Source organism: Chelon labrosus (assembly GCF_963514085.1).
Source record: "Chelon labrosus genome assembly, chromosome: 4".
Lineage (NCBI taxonomy): Eukaryota > Metazoa > Chordata > Actinopteri > Mugiliformes > Mugilidae > Chelon > Chelon labrosus.
In genome coordinates this window covers 27340430-27358211 of record NC_140340.1, presented here as the reverse complement: position 1 = coordinate 27358211, position 17782 = coordinate 27340430, and the positions used below count along the sequence as shown (strand labels likewise).

General features: G+C 41.9%; 2 protein-coding genes across 2 annotated transcripts; one reads left to right on the top strand and one right to left on the bottom strand.

Moving 5' to 3' along the window:
- Nucleotides 1-167: 167 nt before the first annotated feature.
- Nucleotides 168-6593, bottom strand: ubap1 (ubiquitin associated protein 1). The gene is made up of 7 exons (XM_084542134.1): nt 6447-6593; nt 5169-5217; nt 4919-5043; nt 3803-4642; nt 3528-3686; nt 2945-3046; nt 168-2830 (listed from the first exon to the last, which is right to left on the bottom strand). Exons 2-7 carry the CDS (start codon nt 5206-5208, stop codon nt 2690-2692), a joined length of 1407 nt encoding a protein of 468 aa, XP_084398260.1. The 5' UTR covers nt 5209-5217; nt 6447-6593; the 3' UTR covers nt 168-2689.
- Nucleotides 6594-9575: 2982 nt separating this feature from the next.
- Nucleotides 9576-17673, top strand: ube2r2 (ubiquitin-conjugating enzyme E2R 2). The gene is made up of 6 exons (XM_084543471.1): nt 9576-10140; nt 10491-10680; nt 13803-13889; nt 14040-14137; nt 15428-15562; nt 15678-17673. Exons 2-6 carry the CDS (start codon nt 10504-10506, stop codon nt 15961-15963), a joined length of 783 nt encoding a protein of 260 aa, XP_084399597.1. The 5' UTR covers nt 9576-10140; nt 10491-10503; the 3' UTR covers nt 15964-17673.
- Nucleotides 17674-17782: the final 109 nt, after the last annotated feature.

Below are 17782 nucleotides of genomic sequence, written 5' to 3'. Positions count from 1 at the left end.
GGATGTTTCCAGTTCCAGTGACAATACCTGGGTAGACAATCATCTGTATTGTTGATAAAAATGTGTTTGCTGTAGAAGAACGAGATGAGGGGCAAGGGAGTTGCACTTCCTCATTAGCTACATGTGGCATGTTTGGTCATCAACCAACAATCAAAATGAGCTCTGAAAACACAACATCACCGGCAACAATCAACAGTCTCACCACTGAAAAGATGTGCACATTTAATCATGTGAATTTCCAAATAATTCAAGAGGAAACTGAACATTTTGCGAATCACATTTTAAGAGCTTGGGAAAGAACACTCAGCTCAACCACCTTTTATTATACTAATAAAATATTTCACTGTTCATTAGATTCACTATGCAGTGACTTAGATGTAAATCTCATATATAAACCCTTCAACATGAACCCCTAAATAATGAGAATGTAGTTGCACTTCAACCCTGCACAACTCAAAGCTCAGAACAGAAATTGCGGGAGGCATCAAAAAAAGGAGATCCAGAACCTTCTATATACTGTAACCAGTCAGAGAGGAAGCAAGTGGAAATCAACTTGCTTTATCTGTGGTTAACAAAACCACACTTGAGTCAAGCATGGAGACAATAATACCACTTATGTGTCTGTTAGGTAGGTATACCTTTCTTCTCTATTGCGATAAATAAAAAGAAAGGCAATTTAAAAAAAATAAATAAGTGAAAACACTTAACATGTCAACCACATGACCTTGCAGAAGTAAATGTACTAGGTCTGAATGATGTTATGATGTTATTCACCTGCACCAGGAATTTAGTACTAACAACAAAAACTAGCAAAATGTGACTCAAGTACAGATTAATGATGTGTGCAGTTTGGGAAGTGAATTTACTATAGTTTATAGCTGATAGTAAAATTATGACTGTACTGACAATAAAACACCCTATATCTGGTTGGCTCAAAAACAAATTGGTCGTTTTCCTTGAATTTAAACAGAGGACTATGTACTGGACTTGTCCCAAGCACAGTGCCAGTTCTCTGAGTCACAATTTGCTAACTTTAAGCCCTTAATCTGTTACCATGCCTCTCACAATCCCCATCAAAATCACAAAGCTCGAGAATGTGAAAATTTCTCCCATTTTTACCCTTGGTGCAACTGACCAGACACAAAACTCAGGAGGTCCATTATCACATACTATAAAAATAAAGGATTCTGGCCTTCTTTTTTAACAATTGCACCCAATCAACATACTGGAAAATGTTTTTGAACTTTTTCTTAAAATTTCAGATTGGAGGAATTCAAATAGGAAAGTGAAAGTGGAAATGCCAACCAAACTAAAGTCAAGATGAACCTTTGCTATATGAGAAAAACATCAAACCAAAGTCATGGTTGATTATATTTTGTGGTATGAAACCCAATAATAGAATGGATGATAGAGACCGAAAATCCAACATTGTCTTGTTACACCCAAATTTTCAACAAGGCTTAAACACCATTCCTTATTTCCCAACAATTACTTGAGGCTCAAAGTGCGAATCAACAGTCACACAATATGAAATATCTCTATTGCACTGTGATGTGGCTGCAAAAGCAACCCTCACTTACATTTTGTTTCTGTTTTTGACCACTCTTTTCCAGTCTGCAACCAAAGGTTCATGACAGTTAAAAGCATTTGTAAGTTAGCATATCTTACATCATCATATCGAACTCTTTATTTATTTATTTTCTTTTTAAATCAAAGTGTCAGTGTAATATTTTAAATAAGTTGATAATTATGAAATATGTGTGCCTGTGCAGTACATGACACATTAGTGCCAATGGGTCATAGGTCATATTTTTACATTTCCTAAAGAGGAACTTTCAGCCATTTCTCCCCACTACATTTGCAGGCAATTCCAGTGCAGGTTGAAGAGCATATTGCTCTCATGTTTTGAGTTATAAGGACTAATGATCTGTTATGCAATTCCTAAAACAGAAAGCAAAGAAACTGAGTATTTAAACTGCCATGAAAAAAGTGCCCGAACTGAACAGAAAAACAGACATGAACGAATGAAAGCATAATGCAGAACAAAAATAGGTGCAGGGCACCCCAGCACAGAGGGCACTTCTTGAGAGTCAGTTCTCTGCCTGGTGACTGTGCCTTTATTTCTCTCTCTCTTTTTTTTTTTTTTTTTAACCCTTAACATTAGTAGGTTCAGTTTCAAGAGAGCCTCCTCAAGGCCCCCATATCCCCTCCACCATTTAGTCGGTCTGCAGTGAGCAGTGGAAGATGGCAGCTTGGTTGTTTGGTAGTTTCCAAAGTCCAGTCATCAGCTTCTCCCCACTCCATTCTGCAGTTTTGCCAGCAGTCAAATTAAGACTTCCAAGAGGAAGCATTTGAATGGCATCAAAATGCCACTGCCCAATTCAGATTTTCATTCCCAGTCATTCCTCTTATTCATGAATAACCTAGCAGTACCAAATCCTTGAACCTAAAACCACCATTAAGTATTATTACAGTTTAACCCCCTCCACTCTAGGCACAGTCTTTAAGAAGTGCTGAGACACAATACGTTTTAGCACGGAGAGAAACACAACAGTCTCCCAGTTGTCCCTTCCACAGCCAAGGCAAGGGCAGGGCATGGTGTGATAGGGTAGGCAGAAGGAAAGGGGCTGTTGGATGGTAGCGGGAGGCGTTCCCCTGTGCAAAGCTTTGGTGAGCTGACAGGCTTGGCTCAGCTAGCTGTGGCACGAGCCATCAGGTCCTCCAGAGCCTTGTCCTGATCATTGTTGTGGACCAGCAGCACCTCTTTGATGGCATCCCGCTCGAATCCCATTTCACCAAATCTTGACATTAGCTCAAGAAACTGCAAGGCCTGAGAAGTTTCAAAAACAACATCGATGTTATCTTATCTATAGCGGTCTGTTGTTGTTTTCCTATGTTCTTGGGATGTTCAGTATGTGTAACTATCTAATGAAAATGTACAAACCTTTTCTTCTGAGCACTGGTACATCTCCAAACATTCCTCCACTGCACTTGCATCAAAGCCCCGCTCGCATAGACGACCATGGACAAACAAGTAATCCAGTACCTTGGACAGACAATAAGTAAATGTTTATTATATGCCTAGTGTGAACCCTTAAAAATTCACCTTACATAAATGGCAGAAGAGTAATATAGTGCTTCTAGTTTTTCTTAAATAGATGAGGATATACAGTAAACAGTAGGGTTCATTTACTGTTCTTTTGATTTATGCTGTCAAATTAAACTGATTTCCAGTGCAAGTTTATCATTTAAACATCAAATCTGTTATATGACGTGTATGACTTCACAAAACCTGTTACCTCATGTAGCGATAATTGCCATAATGATTTTGCTGCATTATTGTAATGTAAGTATTTAATATTACCTGTTCAGAACCTGAGCTATTGCCACAATTTCTGAGACAACAGACAGGATGATGCAAAACCTTTATTTTAATTCAAGGCTAGGTTTACAGATATAGTGTTACAGATACAGTGAATGTGTCAGGAATCCAGATTTCTGCGCATTGGCGTGAAAGGAAGCCGCACCTGCTCCACGTTCTGCCCTTGTCTCTGCATGGCTCGTAGGACACCCTCATAAGAATAACCCATGCCCACAAGCGTTTCCACACACTGCCGTTCGCTGGGGGTCATGCTGAGAAGGGCTCCACCACACGGCAGGCTGGCAGATCCTGACCCTGGGTTGGCCTAGTGAGAAATTAGTGAATATCAATAAGGTTTGAATTTTTTTATTTATTTATGACCTGTTAATCCTTATTGTTATATCGCACAAAAACTCAACTAGTCGCATATAATATGCTCACCGGCTTTGGTGCGACACTCTTGTTGTGGTTGGATGGCTCAGGGGCAACAATGACATGGGCCTTGGTTGGAATCTGCGGACTGCCATTAGGTAGGTTCTGTCGAGGAGCAGGAATGTGTGCAGGGAATGGACTGTACCTCCCTGGCTCTGGGTCACCAGAATCAGAGAGTTTGGGAAAAGTCAGTGAGCGGATGTTACAGGGTCGATCATCTGTGTCAAACCCTGCTCTCCCTGGATGACCAATTCTGTCCATGTCCAGCAAGGCAACCAACCCATTGGGTTTGTGGGTGAAGCCTGGTTTGGCTGACAGGCTGGCATTGGTGCTGGGTGGAGATGGGCTGTTTCCACGTGATGATGACCCTTGCTGAGAGACTTCTGGTGGGGATACTGAAGGAGGCTGAGGCTGAGGCTGTGGCTGAGGCTGAGGCTGAGGCTGAGGCTGGCTCTGGAGGATGCTCCTTAACTCCTCCTTATCGTCCAAAGTTTTGAGTTCCAACTTGTCAAAGGGGTCCTCTTCCCGCTCAAAGTCGGCTAGATTGAGGCTGTGTGGCTGAGGAGTGCTAGGCTGTGTTTTCCTGGGGCCGAGGCTTGGGGCAGGCAGTGGAGTGAGGATGGCATTATGGCTCAGTCCTGCCAGAACAGGGTTCAGAGCTGGTGGTAGAAGGTCCTGGTCATCAGCAGCAGACCGGGATTTCCCTCCACCACCATCAATGTCCTGGGCCTGCTCCCTGCTGTCTGCCTCGTGCTTGGCTGCTGCCTCTTCTGCTCTGGCCTCTGCTGCTCTGGCCTCAGCCAGTTCCACCCCCCAACGCACACTACGCTTCTCCAGGGTAAAGTCATACTGTTGAGGAGGCAGTAAGAGGGTGATGGGCAAAGAGGGCACAGAGTAACAGAGAAACATTTTATTTTATTAATTATGACAACGTAAGCTCAACATAAAAGAATATCTGAAAAATATTGTTAACCATTAAACATACTCCAATTTGTCAAGCCGGTCAAAAATCATACCTTTTCTCTGGTCTCAAATATGACCGCATTTGAATGTGATTTGCAGAGCTGCATATATGCCACAGCTAAGACTAGTACATAATCAACATCTTCCCTGTACCTTACTCACCTGTGTGTCCACAAGTAAAGCGCCACAGTCTGGCAGACAGAAACCAACAGGCAGCCCCACTTTGGCTGGGCAGCGGAATTTATCATTTATCTTGAAGGGAACGTCATCAAGGTAGCTGACGGGTCCTGAGAACAATACAAACACGAAACAAATTATAATTACTCTAGAAAACTAGACACAGGCACCAGTAGACGTTGAACATGCACACACTAGTTTAACAGTGAAACAAGAATTAAAAATAAGCTCTTGCCATTGTTATAAGCATCTGTTCCAGACTTCCTCGCAGCCATTTAGAGTCTCTGAAAACAGGAATGAGTGAAAACGTTAGTACAGAGCGAGACAAATGAGAGAAATCACACTTTCATCACATGGTGGCGATACGTGTCCCCCATTCAAATGATACGTTTCCCTTCGCCTTTGTGAGTTAATGTGTTGCTACAGTCACATAATCCCGTTACTTGGACATGATGTGACACAAAGAAAGTCTGAAGTTATCAACACAGAAAGCCATGTTTCAAAATCTGCTTAACGCACAACTTTGATCAGTGTGATGGTGTATCAAATGTACAGGAGAAAAATTGGATGAAGTTCTTGAAATAAAAAAAATTAAAAAAATTTAAACAAACACTGAATCAACCAGCTCACTGATATAGTATAATATTTCAGCTATAGCAGTGAAAACCAACACCCAACAGTACCGCTCTTTTACTTTTGTTATCATCTACATTAATCAAAACCCAGTGTCTCCAGTAGTAGACCGCTGTGACAATGATGCTGTAGAATCACGTCTCTTTCTGAAGTGTTAATTTCAAGCATGAAGAGTTTAACTTTACCCTGTAGTTAGTAGTTTATAGTAACGTTATTTAAAACTCCTCCGCTACAAGTTGCTCTTCTCTGTAACTATTTTCATGATTTCACTTGTACTTAAGCTTTAAGTAGACATAAGTAATATTTAATATTGCTGATTGCGTTGTAGATCAAGTTGTTCAGGTAAATAGGTTAGCCAGATGCGATAAAAATGAAATGATAACGAAGGGACTACAATAAACGTATCTTATCGCATTCTCGGGCGAGTTAATGTTAAATTGGACTACTTTAAGGCTCCAAGCTGTCACGGTATGACTAAAAGGTGCTCAGGAGTACGTTATATATTCGTTAGTTATTGTCACATAAGTTATAATTGCCTTAGCCACAAGCTAAGCTATCACTACCTAGTTACTCCTAGCTCAACGCACTTAACAGCTGACACATACCGTGTCCGTTTGGGAAGTCAGCGTCGGGACCGGCATTAGCTTAGCTGGTATTAGAGGAATAAAAAGGCCGAACCGAAGAATTCGCCGACAAACACCAACAGAAACTGGTTAATGGTCTTGGGGGGAATGCCACTGTTCATGCTAACACGCTTAGCTTCGCCAGTGGCCTGGTAGTAACGTTGTGTGGCTGGATAGGACAGACTGCTGTCTCCGCCGCCGCCACCGCCCCGAAATAAAAATAAAAGAGCTCACACACAAATACAGACCCCTCTCACCAGTATCTGCTCCGTCTTGTCCGTTCAAAATCCAAACGACGTCTTACTGCGGCGGCTCTCCAATTTACAGTGGTCTCCGAACGAGTTTTATTTATACTGAAACCTCTTTCCTGCTTCAACGTAGGTCGCCATCTTGATTTGTCAAGCTCCCTTCACTGGTTCCTGTCTGACGTCACCCACCTACTTGACGTCAGATCGTGTCATTTCAGTGTGTTGTAAGCTGGGCTACTAAGAAAGTTGATAAAATCCAAATATGATGTGAGAAAACATGTTGTATATATTTATTGACACTAATTTGAACCACTTTTAATGAAAGCCGCTAACAGTTTTATTAGTTTTATTCATTCTGAGTTGTGAAAGTGAATGCTCTTCTTAACTGTAGTACGCTATTTTGCCAAAAGTATTTGCTTATCTGCCTTTACACACACAAGTGAACTTCAGTGACATCCCATTCTTAATCCATAGGGTTTCATATGATGCCGGCCCACCCTTTGCAGCTATAACAGCTTCAACTCTTCTGGGAAAGCTTTCCACAAGGTTTAGGAGTGTGTTTATGGGAATTTTTGACCATTCTTCCAGAAGCGCATTTGTGAGGTCAGACACTGATGTTGGACAAGAAGGCCTGGCTCACAGTCTTCGCTCTAATTCATCCCAAAGGTGTTATCGGGGGGTTCTACAGCTGCTTGGCCATGGACAACCATTCCATGAAGCTGTCTACGCACTATTCTTAAGCTAATCTGAAGGCCACGTGAAGACCCTGGACAGGTCTCCAGTCTATCGCAGGGCTACACAGAGAGACAGACAACCATTCACACTCGCATGCACACCTACGGACAATTTAGAATCACCAATTAACCTAACTAGCATGTCTTTGGACTGTGGGAGGAAGCTGGAGTACCCGGAGAGAACCCACGCAGACACAGAGAGAACATGCAAACTCCACACAGAAAGTCCCAGTCGGCCAGTAAGATGTTTGATTTGGAAAATAAACACAATCCAGCCACCAATGTTGAGATAAACTTTACAGAGATGTGCTGGTGTTGTTATTTAAGCACAAGAATAGCATGACCACGGGATGCCCTGATCTGACACTGAGGGACTATTCACTATGCTGACCTTATCTAAGATGACTGATTTCCTTGTTGCTCTTGCAATTGGTGCTAAAGATGATCGGCATGACTAATCTATTCAGATAAGGGAGCCATGAAAGCAAAGGTGGCAATAACAAATATGTAAATCACCTTTTCCATAAACTTACAATGCCAACAAGTGTGAGACTACCCAGTCAACAATGGGGCACCCAGACACACTGATTCGCCTCAGGGATTTAAAAAAAACTACATACTGTAAAACTATAAGTACTTTAATTCACAATTTATCATGATTTCATTTAGACTTTCAGTAAGACAAATACACCCTACTTACAACAACTAGCCAAAAACATTGTATATTTTAACATATACAGTATGTCTCAGTGTAAATGTGAAATATGGTGAAACAGGAAGTGGATTTAGCCTTTTTATCACAGAATCAAGAAATATGATACTCCTCATCTAATAATGTCTGTATGTACTATGTATAATCCAAGCAGCAGCAAAGATCGGGGTGCCCAATACGTCAATCGTGATAGATCACGAAGAAAGTGCGGGTCGATTGCATGCCATTCAAATACAAATCTTGTAGATGTTAGTCCATCATCTATCCTTACTATGGCATTTGACATTTGGTTGACGTACAATACAATGACGGATTGATGGGTGGCCAGTCTGAGCTCTCCCCATGCATGCACGGTCAAATGCTCTAGGTGCTGCAAAACTCTAGCAATTTATATCCTATTTCCAATTTCCAATTTATATCGACTGAAGAACTGGTATAAAAATGAGTGTAAGTGCTGGACCAAGTAAGAAAAGTCAACAGAGTAAGGTAAGAGGCCATAAATGTATTGAGTTGTGTTGTGCCATAAAGGTTCATGCAGTTATGCAAGGAGGGTCAACCTGAGTATTATATATAATTTATGTACACACACACGCACACACACACACGTGTATATATAGGTAGATCATTTTGACTTGGTCAGAGTAAAAGTCGTTTGCAAGCCAAAAAGGTGTGAGCATCCCTGGTCTAGATTAACATAAAATAAAAAGTCACACAACTGTGATGTTAATTGAAATACACTACCAGTTCATTAGATAGTGAAAACAAAAGACTTCTAATAGGACAGTCCTTCATGAAGTTGACTCAGCTGTGTTTTCATTTTGAAGGCTGTGGTTTGTAATGCTGTTAAATTGTATTGTGTTGTATTGTATTGTTTTGTGGTCTCATCAGCCTGCCCAGTCTTCATTGTCTCCTGCAGTTATCCACTCCTACCTGAATGAACAGTTTTCCAACCTGCCTATGATTCCTCTTACATTTTCAAACTGTCATGTAACATCATCAGTTTGTATCATAAGATTACGCTTTAGTCAGATATGTGTATCTATGACAGATGTATGTTTATCTTGCTGTTCTCTTCTCTCTTTCTTCTGTCTGTACCCGGCTGGCCTTAGGCAGATGGGTCCCCCCATATGAGCTGGGTTCTGCTCAAGGTTTCTTCCTGTTAAAAATGAGTTTTTCCTGGCCACCGTCGCCTTCAGGCTTGCTCTGGGGGTCTCAGGCCGGGTTTTGTAAAGCGTCTTGAGACGATTTGTATTGTTACTGACGCTATATAAATAAAATTGAATTGAACTGAATTGTACCAATAATGTTTCTATTATTTTTGACAAACCCATTTTAGTAAGTGGGCTAGGTTAAATTACAGAAACACTTTAGTATTTAATTCAGTTCATAGCACAGCATTCACAGCAACACAAAGTACATCCTCCAAAATGATCATACAGATGGATTATTACTTTTCAGCGTAACCTGAACATTAGAAGCCACGAAGGAAGATTTGGTATTGGACTGTTTTAGTAGAATGAACTCGTTTTCACTAGTGTACCTAATGTTTTGGCAAGCGAGTACACGGAATGGGAAGTGTCCACAGGCATGAAGTATATATTTTTTTTCAGTCGCGGGTACGCGCACGTTACGTCAATCCGTACGCTCTTTACGTTCCGCAGACACGCGCAATGATAGCCGGAAGCATCGATGGGAGGAAAATAAAAATCGATTAAATCCAGTGTATTTCGCTAGTGTAGACCTCTCACTTACTGTCGTTTTCGCGACCATAGCCTCGAATTTCTCTGCCTTTCACACTGCAACTGAGCTGGAGGGGACGGTAGAGAGCAGGAAATCAGCTCCTTTTGAACGAAGTTGCTCGGTAGGGGTTTAGCTGACGTGTGGAGAAGTTGAGACAGCCAGAGAGCAGATAAACAAATATAAACAAGCAGGGATCAGCTGAGCGCCTGTCCGAACCGAACCAGCAGCACGAAGAGATGTCAGGGAGAGCGAAATTCTTCCTTTGAGCCCAAGAATGATCCGCAGGAGACCGTGACTTACACTGATACTTGCTCCATGTCAACTGTCAACACTGGCACACAAAGAATTTCGGAAACACAACACGAGGACCAGCCATAGGCTCTAGCAGAAAATCCACTGCTCTTGTCACTGTCTCTTTATCAAGGCATAGCCACGTTAGCATGGACAACCAATGAGTTTACCTTCCAGGTTTCAGCTGTAACGAAACGAAAACACATTACAGTGCAAGGAGACGGAGGTAAACACTTTTTTGTTAACTTTGCGTTTTGCCCATAAAGGGCCTGCGAACTAAACCACAGTTAAGCTAGCTTGACAGGCCACATATCCTGTTTGTGTTTGAATTCTTTCTGTGGCGTTCAGGGCTGTTATCTAATCACGTTTTCTATTTATTTTTTTTCCCCCTAGCGTTTTCTTCAAAGTCTAATGTCAACACAAACAAAGCTAAATATTGGAGGTGTTGGCTGTAAAGTCAAATACATTTAAATGTAAGCAGAATCCTGGCAGTTACATGAAGCTCATTATATTTCTGTCCGTTTTTTTTTTTGTTGTTGTTTTTTTTTTTTTTTTTTAATCTCTCACTGGTGTCAGAAGTGGAATTGACATGGCCCACCAGGCAACCCCAAGTTCCCAGAAGGCCCTGATGATGGAGCTGAAGTCCCTGCAGGAGCAGCCAGTGGAAGGTTTCCGCATCACTCTGGTGGAGGAGTCTGACCTTTACAACTGGGAAGTGGCCATCTTCGGGCCCCCAAACACCCTGTATGAGGGAGGCTACTTTAAGGTGAGACAAACCCTTCCAGTCTTTGTATTCAGAAAAGTTAAACCAGGACATCATGTATACTTCATGTATAACATTCATGAAGCCATTATAGACTCAGTAGTAGAAGATTATACAGTATATATACATATATTGTACAGTGTACACTGATCAGGCATACAATTATGACTACTAACAGGAGAAGTAAATAACATTGACCATCTTGTAACATTGCTATGTTCTGCTGGGAAACTTTGGCGTTCATGTGGATGTTACTTAGACAGGTGTGGCTTGTTAGACCAGAGCAGACACCCCCACCCCATAGCAATGACACTCCTCGATGGCAGCAGCCATCCCCAGCAGGATGCAGCCTGACACAGGCACACACACAAAAACGCTTTAGGAACACCTAAAAAAACTTGAAAAACAGCACAAGGTGTTGACCTGGCCTCCAAATTCCCTAGATCCCAAACTGATCAATCCACAGAGGCCCCTTCCACATAGGACCCAAAGGTCCCCACTAACAACATTCAGTTGCCAGACACTACCAGACACCCTCAGAAGGCCCATGTCCATTCTCTGATGAATCTGAACTGTTTTGGAGGCACAAGGGAGACCTAAGCAATATTCATCTTAAGCAAGATATATAGGAGAGTGATGCAACTTTGAAAACCAAGACGTTCTTCCCTCCATTTAAAGACCTAGTAGCCCTTTCTGCAATGCCTCGACTGGTCCACATCTGGTCTAAAAAAATTCTAGGCAGCCATTTCTACATTTTATTAAATTTCCGTCACGTCCCCCTGACCCTCCATTCTCCTTGCCCAGCCTTCACCCTCCTCTCTGTAACACGGCTGTGCATCAGATAGCTATTTTTAGCCACAAGACTGATATAAATGGCACCACAGAGAAACTAACAGAGACGGGCACAATCAGATCCTTCTGCCTTCCAAACTTTTATGTTACTTATTACTTACTTGTACAGGCTTTTTTAAAAAATGCAGTGCAGTGAGAACCCTCTTTCAAATAGGGTCATCACAGGACACAGCACCATCTGAAAGTGGTGATGCTGTGCCCTGTGATGACAGGAAAAACATAGCAGTTATTGCTGTAGTTAGCTATCATTGATTTGGTTGTGCTTTGCTTTTACAGTGTTATTTATTGTCAGGTCATAGTAAAATTAGATAAATTTATCTGACCTTTAATTACAATATTTCAGGGGTCTGATACTACACACACATAGAAAAATATGAGAAACCTCTGTAAAAAAAAAAAAAAAAAAAAAAAAAAAAAGAGAGAAAAGAAGGGGCACCTCGCTCTCTTCTAGTGAGTTAGAGTTCACTCTGGGCAGATTTTCAATCTATTGTATGACTAACAGACTCATTTATTGGTATTTTCAGATTCCCATTCTACCTAACCTGCATGTCCTAAAAAGAGATACATACACATTGCCTGCCAACACTTTCAAGTGCAGCATCTTATTACTTTAAGGCAACTGGTACTTTAGCCCTGAACCACTGACACCCACATAATTACATTAATAAATGAGTTGTAGAGTTCGATATAACAGAGAGGAATGCTTGTCTCTTATACTTTAGTGTGAGCACTATGAAAACTAGGTGGAATCGACTGGCTGTGTAACTGTGTTTCTGCTGTCGAGCCCTGTGTGGCTCCTGTGAAGCTGTGGGGTAAACAACATACCATGCATTGTTATGTATTGCAGACAGGGACAAGATGCTTTGGCAATGTTTTTCCATTGACATAAGGTGTTTGGATTTTAAATCAAAAGGTGACGTGTGAAATAATTGTAGCAGTTGGCAGCTTTAATTTAATGGTCTTCATATACACATGCATTTTATTGTTTCACAGAAGTGGCTGTGTTGTGATGAGTGCCTCCACTTTCAAGTGTAGCATAGTATGTTAATTAACAGGCTGAACTGCAAGATGCATTCTGTATGTGGAGCAAGAATTGAAAAGCTTGACTAGAACGCGCCAAAAAAATATACAAAAACCTTCTGGAGCAAACCTTAATAGGCAGATGAGACCTAAGTGATGGAGAGAAAGACAGGAAATGCCCATGACGCACAGAGGAGTTCATGCCATAACATGGGCTTGTTCACCTGGAAGCGGCCCACTCATTTTCATTGATGATGGAAACGGATGACGGCAGCAGCAGGATGAATTCAAAAGTGTACGCGCACATTTTGTTTGTTGATGTACAAAGTAATTCTCATTGGCCTCACCTTCATCCTACAGCAACTTTTGTCAGCGATGGAAACTGGAAGGTGTTCGACTTGCTAAGACTGTCGCCACGTAGCATTATATCTCCTGAAAAGGAGACTGACAAGAGTGGTCCTCTCTAGCAAGCCACAGCTGAATGAAGCTAGTTTGAAGGCTAGGAAAGAAGAACATAAAGTTTTTTTTGTCTCTGACTTGATGCAGTCACTGCATCAAAAGGCTTTGCAACCAGATAGTATGCGTTATAACTTTTATTCATCTGTGCTTACTTTTGCACCTCAAAATAAATACAATTTTGAGGCTCCCACCAGTATAACATGACATCGGCGTTTTTCATGTCCCACAGCTGCAGTAGTGTACTAGCTGTGGGGTAGTGATAGTCCTATCTGACTGGCAAGCAGTTGAGTGGGAGCTGGGGTGGTGTTACACACACACACACACACACCCAAGCCCCCAAGCCTTTAGATAATTGCACAAAACTTTGGAAAGAAAACACAGGACTAGAAGACCTTAACATTATCTCACCTAACACGCAGCACTTTTGAAACAAATTTGAAATTATGAACATGATGTCAGCTGCCTCATAGTGTGTATGTGTGACTGAATGTAAGATTGTGTATTTTGTTGCGTGCATTATTTTAAATGCAGTTTGACTTGAACATTGAACAGAATCCAGCTTGTAATATTGCGTTGGTCTTGATACTTATCAGGATCTACTGTAATGCAGCTTAAAAGTTCATGTTCCTATATATTTGAAGGAAGCAAACGGAGCTACTTGCATCTCCTCCTAAATGCTACTTGTCTCTCCTTCCCAAACTGAGACACCTCCCACACATAAACCTACTAAAATGGGGGTCAGACTTGGCTGTCAATGGACTGTATTGGCTATGAACCTCTGTTTGCTCTTCTAGGCTCACATCAAGTTCCCAGTTGACTACCCGTACTCGCCACCAACCTTTCGCTTCCTCACAAAGATGTGGCACCCTAACATCTATGAGGTAAGACGTTTTGTTTTTGTCAACTTTGCTGATATTCTGTTAGGAGTTGATATAGTTATTGAAATTGACACATTAGTCATTTAGTCATTGCTAAGAGACACCTTTACGATGTTTACTGATGTTATTCTGTCTTTTTTGGTCTCGCACCAGAACGGAGATGTGTGCATCTCCATCCTGCACCCCCCTGTTGATGACCCTCAGAGCGGGGAGCTGCCTTCTGAACGGTGGAACCCCACTCAGAACGTCAGGTAATTTCTAAACACAATCGGTGTAAATGGCAAGTACGCAAACTTCGGGCCTCTTTATCTGGTAGATTGGATTTGACAAGTTCAACAGAAATACACATGGGAGGACACACTGTAGCCATTCTGTAATTTTAACAGTGGTGTACTTCATGACGCCCATGAAATATAGTCTGTGATACCTAGTTGAACCAAGTTTCACAAGTCCACAAGAACACGAATACAGACAAGAATACATGATAAACGGCCAACATCTGCGTCTGCATTCACATTCAGTCAGAGTTGTCTTTTTGGACAGTCATTCAAGCAGAGTACACACTACTACAAGCCTGAAAAAAAGCATTTGATCTGGAATTTGGCAGTGCTAGCTGGGGTTGAATCCGACAAGTACGAACATGGAAAAACTCTAATGTTGTGGAGTGAGAAAGAAGAGAGGTTTTTAGCCACCTTCTCCTCACTTATTGAAGGTAGCAATAGCTACAGTAGCTATACGCCCAGATATCTAACTGTGTGTGGTTCAGTTGGATTGTGTGTAATGCAGGTGATAAGTCAAGACAATGAAGAAGAATATGTGGAGTGAGGTGAAGTATTGCTGCTAAACCTGTGGTGTACTCATTGAATACCTGTCTCTGCTTGTCTGCAAAATGAATACATTTAACAATCAAAATATGGTTATGTGATGTACATGCTGCCTATAGTAAGCGGTATTGAAAAATGCAAATCAGAAATAGTATATAACAGTTAACTGTTCCTGTTTTTTTTGTACTGTGTTACATTTAAAGTAGAAGATGCTCCTTTTCTAGCCTGGTCTTTGTGGTAGAAAGTTGGTCTAGAGTTGCTCTGTTGAGAATTGAGTATGCTCCAGCTAAGGTCTGCCAGGCCAGTCAAATCATTTGGGCGGTGATGGACAGAAGAGTAACAGCAGCATATTCATACGTGTCATCTGAGCGCTGTGGAGTTGCTTTTGTTTACAACAGAATGGCTGCGATTGGTTGTTGCATCTAATCACGTGAAATACACCCATAATGATATCCAAATGGCAGGTTACCAGACTCATGTTTTAAAACCACTCCAGCCATGCTAGTATCTTCTTGAATTCCTTCTAAATTTTGCATGTGAGCAGGATACACAGTGTTGGGGTAATGCGCTGAGTCTGAACTGTGTTTGAGAATTTGAGCGGGTCAGGTGAAACAAGCTTACGAAGTTTCACATTACCAGCGTGTAGCTTTTCTGTCGTTTGACGACAGGATCTGATCTGAAGTGTCCTCACTTTCTGTGCTGTTGTTTCATGATCAGGACCATCCTGCTCAGTGTGATCTCTCTGCTCAATGAGCCCAACACCTTCTCGCCTGCCAATGTGGATGCCTCTGTCATGTTTCGTAAATGGAGGGACAGCAAAGGCAAAGATAAGGAGTATGCAGAGATTATCAGGTAATGCACAAGATGAGTATTTTGTGCGTGTACGTACAGTTGTACACTGCGGTGACTTTAATACCATCAGGACAATAACATACTTAAACACAGACTTAAACGTATCCATCCACAGGAAGCAGGTGATGTCAACAGCAGCGGAGGCTGAGCGTGATGGCGTCAAGGTGCCGACCACGTTGGCAGAGTACTGCGTCCAGACCAGGGTTCCCTCTCAGGACAGCAGTTCAGACCTTCTCTACGACGACCTCTACGACGACGACATGGAGGAGGAGGACGAGGAGGACGATGAGAGCGAGATGGAGTCTGTAGGTGAAGCCGGGGGGATCAGCGCTTTGGAGGATGACGGGATGTCCACCAGACGTTACGACAACCAGGATGACTCTGGCAATGAAGATTCGTGATAGTCTGGATGATGACTCCTCCCTGCCAACTCCCCCACTACTCTCCCTCTTTTTTCCGTGTCTGTTGAGATTGTGTGTGTGTGTGTGTGTGTGGGTGTGGGTGTGTGTGTGTGTGTGTGTGTGTGTGTGTGTGCCTGTGTATGCACATACAGTGGGGTCAAAAGTCTACTGCCAAAAACATTTCATCATTTATTAAACTAATACAAGTGTTTGGTCAAATAATAGTTCTCAGATGTTACATAACTTTTCAGCAAAGGTTTGTCAGAATTTGGGGATTCCACCGTTTGCCTTAATTACAGCTTGCACTCTGTCCCGCATCAAATGTTTTGCAGAGTTTGAGGGTGTATAACTGTTTGGCACTCTTTGAGAGTGCCCTGAGAGCATTGTTGACATTAAAGGACCAGTGTATAGGATTTGGGTCGGAGGTCCCAATCACCAGCCTGTTGACTCGTACTGAGCCGTGAGAAAAATGCATGAATTGGCAAAAATAAATGGAACATTATATGCTATTTGTGTGGTAATTGCACTGAGCCTATCTTAGTCTGGCTGCACCTCCCCCTCATCACAAGGGGGAGCCTACTGGTCAGGGTTTTTGAGCCACTACAGAAATTTCTTTAAAACAAAAAGTCGAGACTAGCGGCACTCTGACAAGGAGGGGATAGCGAAACTCTTTTACCTGTGTTACAGCCTTAGATTGTTACACTGTCTTTAAGTCTACAGTTAAAGTATCTGCATTCAAAGGCAGCTGGTGCGTACTTACCAAAAACACAAAGCTGAAACAAAGGCAGCTTCACATGTTGTGCTTCCTAGAAATAGTTTCATCACTCATCCAAGTGTTTTCTTCAGTTCTAAATGACAGGTATGGAGTTGAAGCTTTTAAGAAACGTAAAGGTTCGCGACTCATTCTGACTCGGCTGGCCAATGTCTGTGAACTGAAAAGTAGGTTTGAGCTGATATGTTGTCAGATGAATGTGATGAAAATTGAATTGCGGTTTAGACTGGGCATAAAGAACACGCTTAAAACGTCGCCGTTTGCCATCATACCAGATGGGACTGTATTGTTGCAGGGAAACGAGACCAGGGCTTCCAACAAATCAGTGACTGTCTGGTACCCCTGATTTAATTATTGAGGATGGAACTGAATATCCCTTCATCAATTCTTCTTTTTTAAGCATGATGGAGAACCTGTCAAATGCCAGCAACATGCTCCAAATTTTTGGCATTGTGTACAACCACATGAAGTAATATTTATAGTGATTAGGTCATTTTAGATACACATATAGACATTTTATGTAGGCATGGTTCTGTGTAAAACAGCAAATGTTTTGTAGAGAATTGTTGTAGTGTTTGGGTTGTACATTCTGAGCTCCTGTAGAAACATGGCCGAACAATGTCACAGGCTGTGTGGAATAGGACCTGCTCCCTGTGTAGATATGCAAGGCTCTTTCTAAGCCCACGAAAACGCAACAATTATCCGCTAATGAAAACAACGTATGAATACCACTAAATCCTACACACTGGTCCTTTAAGTTACATTTCACGAATCCATCCTCTCCTGCAGTGAGTTAAACCGGAAATGCTTCTGAAGACTAGAGCAGTATCACACTGCCGTGGTCTACATGCAATTAATCATGTACAAGTTACAGACTTCCGACAAAGGAAATGTCCCCATGCTTGAATATTTATATCACTTGGGCTCTGTTGTTTGTTTTTTTTATTTCCTGTTACTCTCTCACGCAACAAATTCCTTGCGTATAGCACTGCAAGTTGTTTTGTTGCAGCTCAGAAGTTAACCATTTTTGTGGCTTGAGTCTTCAGC

Coding starts and splice junctions, on each gene's coding strand:
- ube2r2 (XM_084543471.1), top strand. CDS start 10,504: ATGGCCCACCAGGCAACCCCAAGTTCCCAGAAGGCCCTGATGATGGAG. Junction 10,681..13,802: donor ATGAGGGAGGCTACTTTAAG/GTGAGACAAACC, acceptor TTGCTCTTCTAG/GCTCACATCAAGTTCCCAGT. Junction 13,890..14,039: donor GGCACCCTAACATCTATGAG/GTAAGACGTTTT, acceptor GTCTCGCACCAG/AACGGAGATGTGTGCATCTC.
- ubap1 (XM_084542134.1), bottom strand. CDS start 5,208: ATGGCTGCGAGGAAGTCTGGAACAGATGCTTATAACAATG. Junction 5,044..5,168: donor AACAGATGCTTATAACAATG/GCAAGAGCTTAT, acceptor TATTGTTCTCAG/GACCCGTCAGCTACCTTGAT. Junction 4,643..4,918: donor CTTTACTTGTGGACACACAG/GTGAGTAAGGTA, acceptor CCTCCTCAACAG/TATGACTTTACCCTGGAGAA.